The 17871-nt window shown below is 42.5% G+C and overlaps 1 protein-coding gene across 1 annotated transcript in view; it reads right to left on the minus strand.

Annotated features, from left to right (window-relative positions):
- Nucleotides 1–4614: 4614 nt before the first annotated feature.
- The window catches only part of LOC112228927 (GDNF family receptor alpha-4-like), a 50367-nt gene continuing 37110 nt past the window's right edge, over nt 4615–17871 (minus strand). The window contains exons 5-8 of the mRNA XM_024394710.2: nt 11039–11148; nt 10618–10752; nt 10028–10179; nt 4615–8814 (exon numbers count right to left, since the gene is read on the minus strand). Coding sequence (XP_024250478.1) covers nt 8617–8814; nt 10028–10179; nt 10618–10752; nt 11039–11148 — 595 coding nt within the window. The 3' untranslated portion in view covers nt 4615–8616. The remainder of the gene's footprint in view (nt 8815–10027; nt 10180–10617; nt 10753–11038; nt 11149–17871) is intronic.

The raw sequence follows: 17871 nt of genomic DNA on the forward strand, positions 1-17871 counted from the left end.
TAAAATTGAAAAAATGAAAAACTAGATTGTGCTGATTTATTGGCACATATTGGCCATAATTTATAAACTCAGTGGATAGTGCTAAAACAATGACGTCATACCTGAATCTTTATGCACGTTCACCAATGAAACACTAGCTTGTGCTAGCAAGCAACATTTTTAGTATAATGCTAGCTGGATAACACATCAACTAGGTAGCTAGGCCTAATTATAGGCCTACACCCTAAATTATAGAAATCATGACAGCTAATGAAGATAGAAGAGCTATTGGAAGAAGGTCTCTATGTTGTCTCTGACAATAGCTAGCTAGGCTAATTGTAGCGTGTATTTGCTAAATTGCCATACATTCTTCTTCTCTACCACAAAGTCCCACAAGATCTCAGACTCCAGGATGGGAAAATGCTTACAAGAAAGAAACAGGTGAAGACACAGATGTTGTCGATTTCCATTGTTACTTGTAATGTGGATTTCCTGTTTTCTCTGAATTGGCTAGCTAGTATTTTCACTTGCTAATGACTAGTAAGTAAGTATTTGTTAATTGCTATATATGTAGGTAACTTACTATGTAGGTACACAATAATCACAAGTACCACTCAATATACACTTCATTCTAAGTAGCTAAATCCTGTGTAACACCTAGTAATTACAGTACATTGTACTTAGGCAGGTATTACATGTACTCTGTGTTGTACTAGTGTGTTTATCTTCCAACTTGGATGGCAAGGAGGTTTAAGTTGTCATAACTGGTAACGTACACATTCATTATATATATATATATATATATATATATATATATATATATATATATATATATATATATATATATATATATATATATATATATATATATATATATATATATATATATATATATATATATATATATATATATATATATGCTTTTTAAAGTTTATAATCAGGGATCACACCTGTATGACCCCCAGCGATGTCGACCTATATTTGAGCTGTTTCTGTAAACACAACCGAGTTAATCCATACGGTACACTTTTTGGTGCCGAGATGAGTGGAGATTTTGAATGGTGCATTCACGGGTAGGTAATTAGAGCTCATTGAGCCTCCGACCTTTGCAATCTCGGACGCCCACAGCACATCTGTCCACGAGAGACTACCGTTGACCATTGCTGCTGAATTGGATGCAGCTGAGAGGAAACAAAACACTAAGTTCAAATCTCCTAAAGCTTTATCACATAACAGACAGAAGAACTGACCAAGTGACTAATAAACCCATCAAAAACAAAGCTGTGCTCCATTGGGCATAACACATATAGTGTGTTATTCAGTGTTGTATAGCACAGCATAGGAGCCACTCAGCTATCATCAACCAGCACCCAAAGGGTTACACCTCATCCTTCACAACTCCTTATCCAGGCCCGAGGGGGCCTTCTGTATTACCCTCAGTCCCCTTTCCCCAGGCTCCTCTCTGAAGTAAGCTGGCCTCTACCAAACTTTTAGATATTCATTCACTTATTTATCTTTTTCTGCTTGCTCCAGCAGGTATATTTAATTTATTTACATTTTACCGATTTTCTTTTCTTCTGAGAGTTTGTAAGGGTTTCACTTCGGGACTGCGAGGAGAGATAACTCGCAAGCCCTTTTCCGTACACACATGCGAGGGCGCATACACACACATGCCACACAAACACGAACACTCCCCTTCCCTCCATCGGTGGGAGTCAATCTCTCTCTACCATGTGCAGTTATAAAGACTGCATAAGCCACATTCACATGGTACTACTAAACTTCAGTTAAAGTGGAAGTAATCTTTCACACATTTGCCTCCCAAACAGTTTTGCCTGCCCTCATGAACAACAGTGTACAGAGTACAGAGTACCACACATCCCCGCAGTGAGGGGGGACCCACAAGCTCTGCCCCCCCAGATAGAATATGAACACATCATAAGCCAATTTTTGTTTTGTTTTGAATAACAGGAAATTAGTTTTAAAGCTGTCAGAATATCTCTAGGCCTGGTGGCTAAGTGTGTAGAAGGCAGGCAGCCTAGCTGTTAAGAGCGTTGGGTCAGTAACTGAATGGTTGCTGGTTTGAATCCCTGAGCTGACTAGGCGAAAGATCTGTTATTGAGAAAGGCACTTAACCCGAATTGGTCCTGTACGTCACTCTGGATAAGAGTGTCTGCTAAAATGCAATATGTAAAACTGCAGGAAATTAGCTATGAAATGGCACATTTTTCTCTCTGTCCCATGACAAAATCTGCAGAATTGCATGAAATTTGCTGTTTGTTTTGGGGGGGGCTTGTTCGGACATTGCAGGTGGGCCCTGCGAATCTGCGGAATGCCCGTGTGAAAAAGGGCTATGATCACACTGATTTCCTCCTTAAACCCTCTGTACATATATTCTCATGATTCCAAAGTCTTTGAGTTTGCGGATCCTGAATTAGCTTCAAGAAAAAAATGACTCCTCCATCCACCCGTTTAATCAGGCCAACTCCAACTACAGATGTGCCGCAGGAAGCATGCGTGCCCAGTCCTCTTGTACACACCTGGCTGGCTAGCTGTGTGCCCATTTCCCACCAATCCTAGGACTTTCTTCGCCTCAGGCTGATAGTACAATGTCCCTCAGTCCAGACAGACATACTGTCACAATGTATTACTATGAAGGAGTTATTCACCCAGTCTCTCACAGACATCTTAAAATCCCTACTATTCCCTGCTTTTTGGTTTCTGTTTATGTGTCTGTGTCCTTAGATTGGCCTAGGTCTTTTTAGGCTGCTCTTTATGTGGTCCCTCCCCACAAAGTGTCAAGTGGATTCTGATTAGGCTATAGGTTACATGCTGCGTGCATTAGAACATTTTCAATATAGGCCCATTTAAAACCCAGAGAACTCTTATTAACGATACACACTATATATGCAAAAGTATGTGGACACCCCTTCCAGTGAATGGATTTGGCTATTTCAGCTGACAGGTGTATAAAATGGGTTTCCATAGCCGAGTAGCCGCACACAAGCCTAAGATCACCATGTGCAATGCCAAGCGTTGGCTGGAGTAGCGTAAAGCTCGCCCCATTCGGGCTAGGCCCCTTAGTTCAAGTGAAGAGAAATCTTAACGCATACAATGACATTCTAGACTATTCTGTGCTTCCAACTTTGTGTCAAAAGTTTGGGGTGGATTGGGATGAATTGGAACACCGACTACGAGCCAGGCCTAATCGCCCAACATCAGTGCCGACCTCACAAATGCTCTTGTGGCTGAATGGAAGCAAGTCCCCGCAGCAATGTTCCAACATCTAGTGAAAACCCTTCCCAGAAGAGTGGAGGCTGTTATAGCAGCAAAGAGAGGGGCCCAACTCCATATAAATGCCTATGATTTTGGAATGAGATGTTCGACGAGCAGGTGTCCACATACTTTTGGTGTGTAACCAAATATGGAACTATAGGCATGTGGCTTTTAGTCTAATAATTCTTGCTGTTATAATTCTGCTCACAGATGCAGGCAGCTCTGATAGAATGTCGCCCATTACACAAAGCCATTAACAGATTAAAAGCTTTTCATGGTCGTCTGGTTGCTTCACCTACCTCATCCTTTAAAGCAGTCAAAAGACAAGATGGACTCCCCTGAGAGTTGAGCAAAAAGGGAATCAGAAGATATTTCACTGTGCACGCGCCAAAGACTGGTGAGGGCGGAACTGAATCACCTCAAATAGGACGGGAGACATCCCAGGTGTGGAGGCTCTCCTGTTTAGAAAATTACCATGATAAGTACTTATCAAGCACTTTCGCAGGGTAAATCATTGGGCCCCACCATGGCAGCGATATGGACGTGAGGAGATAAGAGTGCTGAGTAGTTGAATTAAAACAGTTTCTGTGCATTCTGGGGCTCAGGTTTGTGGTTCAAGGTAGACTAGCCTACTGGCAGTCACCGATATGGGTCCATAATGGACTTGTTTGTTTTCTATGTGGTTGCATTTTGCACAAATTGGCAAAGGTTTTCTAGGTTATTGCAAAGATGATCTATTATATTACCAAGACAGTCGTGTGACCGTTCTAACAATGGAAATGCCTGTCTTCAAACATTTCTAATAACCTTTTTTTTTGCTTTGTATTTCAAAAAAAAAATGTTATCCATTTTAGAACAAGGCTGTAACATAAAAAAATTTGGAAAAAGAATGCGCTGTATATCAGTGCATTTGCAACAGCCTAAACATTACGAAACTTCTATTCAATCAAATAAGCCTTGTGTACAGTAATTCAGCACTCTCATAGACTTTCAGACAAAAAAAATCCACACTTAGTCGGACAGTTTTTTGGGGGGGTAATAAATCTGTCCTGATGTCCTTGAGATTTGTCCTCAAAGCTTTTCCAAACATTATCATGTCAACTCATAGATTTTTGGGGGTTGGCAAGTCAGAAGGGTCCCCGTCTTCTGTCCTTCCTGATTAGTCTACTTTATGCACCTGCAATAACACTGCATCACACAGTCATCGAAACCATCTATTCTTCTAACCTTTAATATGCTCAGATAAAACTGCGGAACAGTGTTGATCTATGCGCCAGAGAAAGGGGTCGGCACGTTGGTGAAAAGTCAAATCATCCAGATACCCATCCCGACATGCAAAAAGTTCCACACCGAAAACAATCATTTTACATTTTTTATTATTGTACGTAGTCTTTTTCACACAGCATTGTAAATTCTCACATTTGATGAAGAACCACACAGTGCTCACACCTGATTGTAAACTCACACCATCAGGCATGAATAGGGCACGGCGGAACTCATGGCCATGAAGGTGGATGGTGTGACACAGGTAGGGATGAGGAGGGCAAAGCAGCGGCGATGGCTGGGACATTTTGGCATTGCTGAACTCTGAAGTTCTTGATAACTCATTGTCAAAATAAGGATCGATATCGCCCCTAATCCAGTGGCTGTTTCATGTTAAACTCAGCCCACTGTAGTGTCCTTCATTCCTTTCTCCAACTGAAGTCTACATAGGCACGTTCAGTGCAATGCGCTTACTATGTTACTTGGATAGTTTCTAAGTCTCTCACTGGCCTCATCCATAAATAACAAGGGTCCATTTTCTAAATGGCGACCATTTTGATACTATTGGACAGAGCCCAAGACTGTTTTAGAGGGCTGGCAGAGAGGCCGGCAACTCCTCAAGTTGAACGTGTTAACCAGCTTGCCAACTGAGGATCACTTTCAAGAAGTGGCCTTACACCATGTCCACAGAGTGTTCATTCATCCAATTTTACACAACTGTACGGGGCTTGGTAAATGAGCAGTGTGATTCTAACGCGGAACATGATGATCATCATATACCATACTAAAAATGACCATCAACATGTATATCAAGGTCAACGCAAGCAGGACACCGCAGAACAACAGTGTTTCACTGTTACAAACAGACAGAGAGACTGACAGATGCTTGACCATAACCTGTACATATACACTTTACAAGAGGCATACATAAGATCCAACGGGGCAGATCCAGCCCTATATGGCACAGCTCACTCTCAATGATAATTACAACAAGAGAAAAGAAAACACAAAAATATATACACATTTTCTGTTTAAAGCATACATAAGCCTACCATAAAATAAAGCTTTGTACAAGTAGTTGATGGTACAGTGTTTGTTGTTTCAACATGAAAAAGAAAAGAGGAATGGGTAGAAGATGTAGAGGCATGTTGTCTGTGAGGGGCAGCAGATGATTGTAAAATACACACGGTGTCAGAGAGTGATGGGAATGCATGTACGGGAGAGTAGCGTTGTCGGTCTGTGAGGCCAAACTGAGGTGGAGGCACACAGTTCAGGACGTTAAAGCACAGGAGTAATAGAGTGGAACAGACACTCGCCTCTTAGCCACAGGCATGAAAATAAATCTGAGAGGGCCTGACTACAACAGCAATGCTACTGAAAGCTTTTAAGAGGCCTTGCTTTCTCTCTCTCTCTCTCTCTCTGCATCTACGTCTGTCACTCTCCCCATCTTTCCCAAATCCCCCACTGTCGCACCTTTTTCATTCGCTCCCTCTTACCTCTCCCTTTCTCTGTGGATTTATTTATATCAACTCTGGTAATCGATCACAAGACATATTTTAGTTCTCAGTGATCAACCAAAATGATTTGAATTTCATTTAGTTCATTTTTTTTCTGTGAGCACGTTGCTAAGTTTCTGTAGAAATAGATCATATCAAGCGCAAACTGTGTGATAGTAGTAGGGAGTTGAAGTTTCCAACAGGCTAATATTCTACATAGTTTAGCGCAGAAAATGTGGCAATTAACTACAATGACCATATTCCACACGGAGACCTCAATAATGGAGACGGAGAGAAGAGAGGACGTACGAGATGGATAGAAAGCAGTTGCTTTGTGAGGTATCTCTACATGAAAATACATGATTTAAGTGATTGATAGTTGGCATTCAGCATTCATAAGTTTGCCTTATTTACTTTGAAGAATGACTAAAATAGTGATTTTGTCAGACAGCATAGGCGGCAGCTCTATAGAGATGAGATGATGACGTGGAATGAAATAATAAAACCATTGAATAAAACAAAATATTGTATTAAAGCAAAGTAATGTGAATAAATGATGGTTAATAAGTGATGAGCAGTAATGGACAGTCACTACCACCATGGGACTTTATTCATTGTTTTATTCTGTGTTACAGAATTCAACCCACATAATGCATGGTGCATTTAATGTGTAAAAAAAGAAGAAGATTTGAAACCGAAATCGAAAACCGTGATTATTTTTTAAATAATCGAATCGAAACCGAACAGACCTCAAGAAGCGCCCTCATGGGTCAGCACTAAACATCAGCACTAACGTCATTGGATATTATTAAAACCATTTGGCCATGGGGGAAATATGTGTGAATACAGCTGTACAAACAAAACCAACGTGATACATTTAGAGTTGGCACGCTCTCGTTCCCTCTTGCTGTTCGCTTGTATGGCTTACGCTCATATTTATTTAGGCTGTTTCAGTGTGTAAATCAAGGCTTGTCGCTCTCACGTCATCTCTTGTGCGGTCACTCACTTTGATGATCACTAGCATAAGGATCCCTTGCCAGGCAGTGAGAGATGACAGTGCCTATTAAAAAAAGAACAGCAGTCGTCATGAACGTCACTGTCCAGATTGGAGATGGTGTTAGACCGTACGGATGCCATCGTGCCTGCTTAATTAATACTCAGAATTAAGTCCCAGCGACTCCCCTCACTGGTGGCTGATGATGAAAAGAGCTGCAGCACAAATATGCCCTGTAAATATTTATCTCTTTTTAGCATCATGTATTATCGGTGAGAGCACGAGTCAGGTCTAACATCTCCCTCTAGAACGGAAAGAAGTCAATGAATACAAGTCACGTACACAATTCCACAGTAGAGTAGTTTCCCCCTTTAACTACCACCCACAGCCCTTTACCTACTTCCCCTCAGGTGGGAGTTCATTTTGCAAGTTCACAAGAAAATGAGCGATGCAAGAAAAAAATGGAGAAAAAAAACATTAACATCAGCAAAAGATTTAGAGGCTCAATGTGATGCTCAATGATCAGAGCTGCCAGAGGCTCTATAGTGCCCCCTCTCTCCCTCCCTATCTCCTCCTACTCAAACACAGGCAGGAAAGGTATAGCTAAGTGTGATATTGTCTCTCCAAAACTATAACAACACCTAGGGATAGAAAGCACTTGTGAACTACAGACAGCAGCAAATTGGTTCCTCTCTCCCCTGAGCTCAAATCCAGACGGCCCCAGCACCTGCCCGCTGAGCCATCTGATTTCATGTTTTATTGCTTATGTTGTTTTCCTCTGCCATTGTCATTATTCAAATTTGGTATAATTATTGTGCCTGTGGTGGGTTTCTCAGATCTCCTCCACAAGGCTGAGAATAAGTGGTGTACAAACTGGAGAGGTCAGTGGCATCTAGTCTGAGGTGGTGAAGAGGGTGCAAACAAGGAGAGCAACATAAGAGACAGGAAGGAAGTGCAACAGAGGTCTCTATGGTTTAGCACAGAGTGGCTTGCCCAACAACCCTCGTATCCAAGGGATGATGAAAGAAAGGAAGTTAACTAAGGAGAAAGAAAAAGGCGAGGTGAGGCATGGCACAAAAATCAAAGGAATGAACTGTCATGGTTCCACCAATCACTGGTCATGTTTTCTTGGAGATAGGTGCTGTTACTGGCCTTGGGCGATGAGCTCCTCGTGAAGAGGGAGAGTGGAGCTGGATAGCCAATCTTGAGACAGGCACCGGACAGACAGCCATATCGATTCATCCAGACAGACCTTATTAATTCAGCCATCGACTTATTTATCGGCCCAGGTTGTTCAACTACGTCTACTTACGTGAGAGAGGAGCAAAAGAGATGGGCAGCTATGACTACTTAAACAGATCGCAAGTAGACAGAGCAGGAGAGGAAAGATAGAGAATACAGAAAAGGACCAGTCGTTGGAAAGTAAGAAAGGAAAACAGAAATACAGAAAGTAATGTAAAACAGAAGAAATGTCCATTTCCTCCTTGTGGTCGTTCTTCCCTCAGCCTTAAGTCTCCCCATCAATCCATTCTATCTCATTGCCATGGTGGAGGTGACCCAGTGAATGTGATACCGTAGCTGAGCGTAAGGGAGGTAGTAGGGGGGGTGTCAGTAACCCTGACACCCCCAGCCCAGCATGGCAGCGGGCAGCAGCAGCAGAGGCAGCATGGGTACTGTTTGGCCTGCCGCTCCTCTATGGCCCCCTCGGGCCCCGGAGCCCACACTAGACTTCTCCTTCTCAGAATATTGGGGGATAACGTTGAATTCCTGACTTTCCTCCTCTTCTTCCTCTTCAGTGTCTTCCACCTGGGAGAGAGAGGGAATGTGATCATTCAGAATTCAAACAGAGCCAGGGGCTCACCTTTGGTTTTAGAAGTGGGGGACACACATTTTTTTTTTATCTGGTTGGATAAACACTCCAAACAGCCTACCCGAAGGCTTGGTAAGCGTCCGCATGGTCCTAATGCACACAATTGCCTCATTTTGTATCACATTCCAATGATAAAACTTGTGGGGGACAAAAATGCAATTTCAGAATGTGGGGGACATGTCCCGCCCATCCCCTGTGAAAGTTGCACCCCTGAATAGAGAGAATGGAATTTGCAGGTAATTAACCATCTCATACAGTCAGTCCATAGTGTATCTGCTTGTTGTAAATATGAAACATCTTGGCAGTAAACAGGGTTGTTAAAACGATCCATTATTTGTGTGGAATAGGTAGGGTATCATGAGCCTCCTGACAGAGAAAAAAGCAACTCAGCGTTAAAAGTTGCTTTTCAATGTAGGGTGTTGAATCCTGATTCGAAAGGTGTCAGCATCTTTGTTATTAGAAAGGAAGGTGAGAGTCGTGGTCACAGAATAAGATCACCAGAGTGAGGGGAAGAAAGTGGAAGAAAATAAGTGTATTACAGAGGAACATCTACAACCTGCACTCAGAGGGAGGGAGGTTTAGAGGTTAGGGGGAAAGAAGAGAGGGAGGGATTGGAACGGTGTAAAGGATTGTAGCGGAGGAGAGGAGAAAGCGAGTGAGAGGGATTAGGATGACAAGAGAAAGGGGGAGAGGAGACAGATGGGTGTGAATAAATTAATATCAACACAAGAGGATTGATGCTCCCTCCTGCAAACACCTCTGGCTAATCCTCACGCACAGTGAGTGAGAGAGAGATAGGGAAATGGGACAGAAGGATAGGGAGAAATAAAGGGAAGTGAAGGTAAAAAGGGAGGTGCTGGGTCTTGTTCAACGCCACAGTAATGTGTTGACTGTGACCGTGAGCCCTGTGTTGAGTCAGATGTGTTGGGAGTATATATTTCAGGTCAGTTCTGTGTGTGAACTTTGACACTCAGGCAGCTCTGTTGGCACTCACGTCACACCGTAGGTCATCATGCAATTCACAGAACATCCTAGTGAGAACCTACTCTAGAAAAACCCAAGGAACAAGCTTTTTGGCCACCATTGTTTTTAAGTTACTGTACAGTATTTAAGCAGTCTGGGTTTGGTGAGGCAACGAAGAGTACTCACACTGTTGCGTTCTGATAAAACGTTGACGTTGACATTGATCTTGTCCTGAAAGATGTGGGGGGAGGGGGTGGCAGATGCGTGGCGACGAGGTGGCAGAGTAGTGCTCTCCACAGGGCGAGGGGAAGAGCCACCCAAATAACTGATAGCATTACCTGAGACACAACAACAGACATCATCATTACCACCACCACCCACATTATCATCATCCCCATTATACCCACTGCCGATGAGGCCAAATATCCTCAGAACATTCCATTATTCATAGCAGCCATGAATGCGTTAATCAACTGGGCATTGCACCCTTAAGGCATGGCAATCGTTCAGTTATTCACCTCAGTTGCAATATGGGAATCAGACACGAATGAAACAGTTTCAATTAACACTGCTGTCCATCAATATTGTAATTAAGTGCTGGGCTACAGTATACCATACAGAACAAGTAGGCAGCTCTCTAGGGCTACCGGGCTACAGAGCACCCGCTAATCTATTTGTGTGATCTGCTGATTTCACGTGGGCTCACAGGACCAGGGATATTGCTGGAGCAGCCTCTAGGGGATAGCATTGTAGGCGGTTGAGGGAGTGTTACTCACGCAGACAGACGTTGCTGTCAAACATGTGCAGGACGCGCAGACAGTCCTGCCACTGGTTCCCACTTCCCTCACAGCTGCACCACTGGGACACGTCCATACTGATATTGTTCACGTAGTTGGGGGTCATGATGGTGCCTGGAGGAGGTTGTTGATTAGAGACGTGTCAGCAGGCTTGACTTCTATACGAACTTTGGAACGTTTGATCCAAAGCCAAACAAGGCAATTGGCTATGAAATGAGTGCCTAGCTATACCCTGGGGTTAGCAAGAGCTAACAACAAAGATCTGATTATAAGGCCATTGGGGTCAACGCAGAACTCCTTCTCTACCATTGTTCTTTCCTTGTGTCGTTAATCCCTCTTCCATCCCTTCCCTCTATCTCATTTCTTCCACCCCCTCGATCCTGTTCTCTCTCCAGCTCACCTATGAGTCCCGCGTAGGCCTTAAGGCAGACGGCACCACTCTCTCTCATGCAGCCAGAGGGAGAATGGGACGAGGGCTGGCAGTTGTGCTGGAAATCAGCCAGCCGAGATCTGACAGACACACACACCAACACACACATTCACACAAACCCGCCCAAACACACACAAAGGGAGACAAACATAATTGTAAACAGGTGCCAATACTGGGTTGGCAACTTGGCGATGTAATTTTCTGAGGGCACCTTTGCAATTATGTTTTGGGGGATTTAGTACCTAGCGAAAGGCAGAATCCACAGCACATGAAAGCCTACAGAAAGATAACCTTCCACCTAGGAATCTTAGTGTTAGCACACGCAATGTTTATTTTATAGACATTTTAAAATCATTATCTGAAGCATGATGAGAGGTGCTGCGCCATTATTATGAACCAGTGTTCGTTTTGGCACTCTTTTAGATTTAGTCTAGTCTTAGTCATTTTGACTAAAGTATAATTTAGTCTTAGTCACATTTGTGTCTGTTGAATAATGATTTGGTCTAGTTATTGTCAAAATGATGAAAACGGTGGGCCATTTTAGTAAACTAAATGTCCTTTCATTTTAGTCACGTTTTAGTCACATCACATTTGTATTCCCGCAGTAACCTACAATAAATATAAATCACTGACATCCAACATACATATCATTGTCTTACCAACATACAGTATTTTTTTCTTCATAACATACTATTCTCTTCCCAACAGAATAAATATATATAAGAATGATTTTGCCATGTAAATTCCTAATTCAGCCTACGTAGATATTACATACAAAACAAACAAGACACACAGGAGTGCAGAGAGCGAAAAAGAGAGAGAACGAGAGAGAGAGAGAGTAGCGCAATCACCAGATGGTGATGCAAAGTGGAATGGGTTGCACCTCCATCACTTGGTTGTGTCCTTGCCATTGTTATCGGCATTCCACAGACGCCACAGCCACACTGATGTCCAAAAGTAGAATGGGGGCTAATGACTTTGAACTGGAGTTAATGACTGTTTCACCCAATGATGTAGTTGAGTCACTAAACCTCGAGTCCAAATCGAGTCCCAAGTCCCCTGTGCTCGAGTCACGAGTCCCTATGGCTGAAGTCAGAGAGCCAGTGCTCAGGTCGTGATACAAGTGTTCAAGTCTGAGTCACGGGGTCATCATGAACTTAAAATAAAGTTACTCACCCAGTGTGATATAGTGTAGTAGCAAGAAGAGTTTAGTCAATAAACAATTGGCTCTCCCTTTTCCATTCTTTCTGTGCCACCAAATATTTGCATTGAGGCTACTGGTAATGGTACCAGGGCCAAGTTCAGTTGCAAAACATTCTCGAACGTTGCATATGGAAATCCCATGAATAAAACCAACGTTATTCCTTATTAAACATGTCAGAGAGACATGTTTGTTCTACATAGCATATTTCTATCTGAAAGTTCCAAAACGTTGAAAAACTAGATGATTACTTCTAGAATTTTTTTGGGCCCCTTTCTGCTTTCTCTATGACATTCAAATCAGCATTGAAAAAAGGCACAAGTTTAAGTTTGTTCCACCTAAGCGAGTCTGACCACAAGTCAGAGACAACTATAATACCATATGCGTTTGATGGATTGCAGGAAAAGTGCAGGAATAGCCATTTATTGTAGGCTATAGAGGTTGACCTATTATTCAACGCCGATACCAATACCGATTATTAGAGGACCCAAAAAAGCTGCTACCGATTAATCGGGATGATTTTTGATGACAATGATTTTTAATGACAATTAAAACAATACTGAATGAAAACTTTTATTTTAATAAAAATCTATTTAGTCTCAAATAAATAATGAAACATTTGGTTTAAATAATGCAAAAACACAGTGTTGGAGAACAAAGTAAAAGTGCAATATGTGCCAGGTAAAAAAGCTAACGTTGAAGTTCCTTGCTCAGAACAGGTGAAAGCTGGTGGTTCCTTTTAACACGAGTCTTCAATATTCCCAGTTAAGAAGATTTAGGTTGTAGTTATTATTGGAATTATAAAACTATTTCTCTCTATACGATTTGTATTTCATATACCTTTGACTATTGGATGTTCTTATAGGCACGTTAGTATTGCCAGTGTAACAGTATAGCTTCCATCCCTCTCCTCGCCGCTACCTGGGCTCGAACCAGGAACACATCGACAACAGCCACCCTCGAAGCAGCGTTACCCATGCAGAGCAAGGGGAACAACTACTCCAAGTCTCAGAGCGAGTGACGTTTGAAACACTATTAGCGCTCACCCCGCTAACTAGCTAGCCATTTCACATCGGTTACACCAGCCTAATCTCGGGAGTTGATAGGCTTGAAGTCATAAACAGCGCAATGCTTTAAGCATTGCGAAGAGCTGCTGCCAAAACGCACGAAAGTGCTGTTTGAATGAATGCTTACGAGCCTGCTGGTGCCTACCATCACTCAGTCAGACTGCTCTATCAAATCAAAGAATTAATTATAACATAATAACACACAGAAATACAAGCCTTAGGTCATTAATATGGTAGAATCCGGAAACTATCATTTCGAAAATAAAACGTTTATTCTTTCAGTGAAATACGGAACAGTTCTGTATTTTATCTGATGTATGGCAACCCTGAGTCTAAATATTCCTGTTACATTGCACAACCTTCAATGTTATGTCATAATTACGTAAAATTCTGGCAAATTAGTTCACAATGAGCCAGGCGGCCCAAACTGTTGCATATACCCTGACCCTGCGTGCAATGAACGCAAGACAAGTGACACAATTTCACCTGGTTAATATTGCCAGCTAACCTGGATTTATTGTATCTAAATATGCAGGTTTAAAAATACATACTTCTGTGTATTGATTTTAAGAAAGGCATTGGTGTTTATGGTTAGGTACACGTTGGAGCAACGACAATCCTTTTTCGCAAATGCGCACCACATTGATTATATGCAACACAGGACACGCTAGATAAACTAGTAATATCATCAACCATGTGTAGTTAATTAAGTGATTATGATTGATTTATTGTTTTTTATAAGATAAGTTTAATGCTAGCTAGCAACTTACCTTGGCTTCCTACTGCATTCGCGTAACAGGCAGGCTCCTCGTGATGCAGGTGGTTAGAGCGTTGGACTAGTTAACCGTAAGGTTGCAAGATTGAATCCCTGAGCTGACAAGGTAAAAATCTGTCGTTCAGTTAACCCACCGTTCTTAGGCCGTCATTGAAAATAAGAATGTGTTCTTAACTGACTTGCCTAGTTAAATAAAGGTGAGAAAAAAAAATTGGGGGCAAAATCGGTGTCCAAAAATACCGATTTCCGATTGTTATGAAAACTTGAAATCGGCCCTAATTAATCAGCCATTCCGATTAATCGGTCGACCTCTAGTGAGTACGGCCTAGTACATCAACAGGGCCAAGCTTCCTGCCACCCAGGACCTATATAATAGGCAATGTCAGAGGAAAGCCCATACATTTGTCAGATTTGATTTGTGTGCAATAATAGTTCTTTTTTTCTGGTTTTTTTCTCCCCCATTTTCTCCCCAATTTCGTGGTATCCAATTGGTAGTTACAGTCTTGTCTCATCGCCTCAACTCCAGTACGGACTCGGGAGAGGCGAAGGTAGAGAGCCGTGCATCCCCCGAAACACAATCCAACCAAGCCGCACTGCTTCTTGACACAATGCCCACTTAACCCGGAAGCCAGCCGCACCAATGTGTCAGAGGAAACACTGTGCAACTGGCGACCGTGTCAGCGTGCACTGCACCCGGCCCGCCACAGGAGTCTCTAGGGCGCGATGGGACAAGGACAGCCCTGACTGCCAAACCCTCCCCTAACCCGGACGACGATGGGCCAATTGTTGGCCGCCCTATGGGTCTGAATGACTGCCTCATCTAGGAGAGGAAGAAAACCATGAGGCCAATGGTGATTTTAAAACAGTTACAGAGCTTAATGGCTGTGATAGGAGAAAACTGATGATGGATCAACAACATTGTAGTTACTCCACAATACTAACCTAAATTACAGAGTGAAAAAAGGATGCCTGTACAAATATTACAAAACATGCATCCTGTTTGCAACTAGACACTACAGTAAAATTGAAAAAAATGTGGCAAAGAAATTCTATTTTTGTCCTGAATACAAAGTGTGATGTTTGGAGCAAATCCAATACAACACATTACTGAGTACTACTCTCTAAAACATTCACTGTTTTGCCAACATGAATGAGAGGAGGATGGTATTGGTGTTCAACTAGTCAACAAGTATGGTGAGTCCAAAACATTTTTTAAACTTGCGCACACACACACACACACACACACACACACACACACACACACACACACACACACACACACACACACACACACACACACAGCCTTGTACAGCTAACCTTGTGGGGACACACAATTCAGTCCCATTCAAAAACCTTTGTTCCCTAACCCTAAACCTAACCCTAACCCGTACTCTTACCCTAACCTTAACCCAAAAACGTAACCTTAACCCTAAACCTAACCCTAGCTCCTAACCCTAACCCTAAATCTAACCCTAGCTCCTAACACTAACACTTAACATAATTGTAACCCTAACAGTAATTCTAACCTTAACCCTAAACCCCCTAGAAATAGCATTTCACCTTGTGGGGACTAACAAAATGTCCCCAGTTGGTCACATTTTTGTTTGTTTACTATTCTTGGGGGGGGGACTTCTGGTCCCCACAAGAATAGTTAAACATGTCCACTCGCACACATACACACACAGACAGACATAAATCAGTACCATGCACAGCCACATGATCTTTAGCAACATTGATTGGACTAAATAGTTTTTAGTTGGCTGGATGTCCTTCGGATGGTGTACCATTCTTGATACACACGGGAAACTGTTGGCGGGGGAGAAATCCAGCAGCGTTACAGTTTCTCGACACAAACCGGTCCACCTGGCACCTACTACCATAACCTGTTCAAAGGCACTGAAACATTTTGCCCCGCCCATTCACCCTCTGAACGGCACACATACACAATCCATGTCTCAATTTTCTCAAGGCTTAAAAATCCTTCTTTAGTCTGTCTCCAGTATACAGCCTTGTTGATTTGACGACGTTTAAATGTTTAAGTTGAAATGGTGCTGGAATAGTGGAGGCAGTGCTCCTGTCGTCTTTGTGCTGCAACTCCATGGTTCTAAATCAGTCGTTATTTATTTAGTAAACTGTCAAAAACATGAACTTGCTTGACCATGCTGCAATATTTGCTTTGTGGACTTCACCGGACAGATGTTGCTCTCTGGTTTTGTGATGAAACAAACGTACGTGTAGTTGAATTTATTCCGCCACAGTGTGACTGTTGTCTTTTTGTTGTCACGGCCTTATTGTATATCACGGTGGCATATGAACGAAGAGTTTACAGAGCAAACAACGCAATTATCCCCTACAGCTTTAAATGTTGCTCCCCTACAGCTTTAAATGTTGCTCCCCTACAGCTCACGAAGCTGGTGTAGGCTGTGTGTGGCGAGTGTTAAATGTTGCTCCCCTACAGCTCACGAAGCCTGTGTAGGCTGTGTGTGGCGGGTGTTAAATGTTGCTCCCCTACAGCTCACGAAGCCGGTGTAGGCTGTGTGTGGCGGGTGTTAAATGTTGCTCCCCTACAGCTCACGAAGCCGGTGTAGGCTGTGTGTGGCGGGTGTTAAATGTTGCTCCCCTACAGCTCACGAAGCTGGTGTAGGCTGTGTGTGGCGGGTGTTAAATGTTGCTCCCCTACAGCTCACGAAGCCGGTGTAGGCTGTGTGTGGTGGGTGTGGTGTGTCCTTCCCACTGCTGAACACAACTGCCCTGCGCATCTGTGCTGCTAATATTAATTGTGCGTACCAAAAACTCTTGTCCAGTCCACTTAGTAGTCAGATTTTAGTCAGAGATCATTTCATCTTGTCTCGTTTTAATCAACTGAAATTATTTCTTTTTTTTAGTTATAGTTTTTTTAGTCTATTTAGTCAGTTATAGTCTCCTCAATTGCAACTGAAAAATGCGTGTGTTTATTTATTTTAATCACTATTTCTGTTGACAAAATTAACACTGTTAGAAACATATCGAATATTAGCTTTGGATGTTACCTGTGGCATGAATATTGACTTTATAGGAACACTGGGAAATAGACTCTGCTAGTCAAACCCAGTGGTGCATTCATAATTCACAGACTAACACCTCTAAACCTGCTCCCCAAGCATACTCATCCATACAAAACACCTCTGAGCAGCCGGTGGAATAAAAACACTGCAGCCTGGGACAGAGCCAGACACAGAGACGTATCGACATATCATTAGTCTTTATTATTACGAATGTCATCAATGTTATAATTAACCATGTTTCTATCCAGTCATTTATGTGAATAAATTACCTGGCGCCTGAAAAAAAGTCATGACCGGGCTGATGGAAACATTAACAACTTGTTTGTTGGATATGGTAGTGTCACGTTCTGACCTTAGTTCTGTTGTTATGTCTTTGTTTTAGTATGGTCAGGGTGTGAGTTGGGTGGGTTGTCTATGTTCCTTTTTCTATGTTTTGGGATTTCTGTGTTTCGCCTGGTATGGTTCTCAATCAGAGGCAGCTGTCAATCGTTGTCCCTGATTGAGAACCATACTTAGGTAGCCTGGTTTCACTTTTGAGTTGTGGGTGATTTGTTTGTTTCGGTTTTCATTTGTATCATTCGCTTTGTTATTTTGTATTCTTTAGTGTTCAGTTTAATAAACTACAATGGACACTTACCACGCTGCACATTGGTCCGATCTCTCCTACTCCTCCTCTTCAGAAGAAGAGGAGAACCGTTACAGTAGGATCTTCTTGA

This window comes from Oncorhynchus tshawytscha, linkage group LG30 (assembly GCF_018296145.1).
Source record: "Oncorhynchus tshawytscha isolate Ot180627B linkage group LG30, Otsh_v2.0, whole genome shotgun sequence".
NCBI classification, from domain to species: domain Eukaryota; kingdom Metazoa; phylum Chordata; class Actinopteri; order Salmoniformes; family Salmonidae; genus Oncorhynchus; species Oncorhynchus tshawytscha.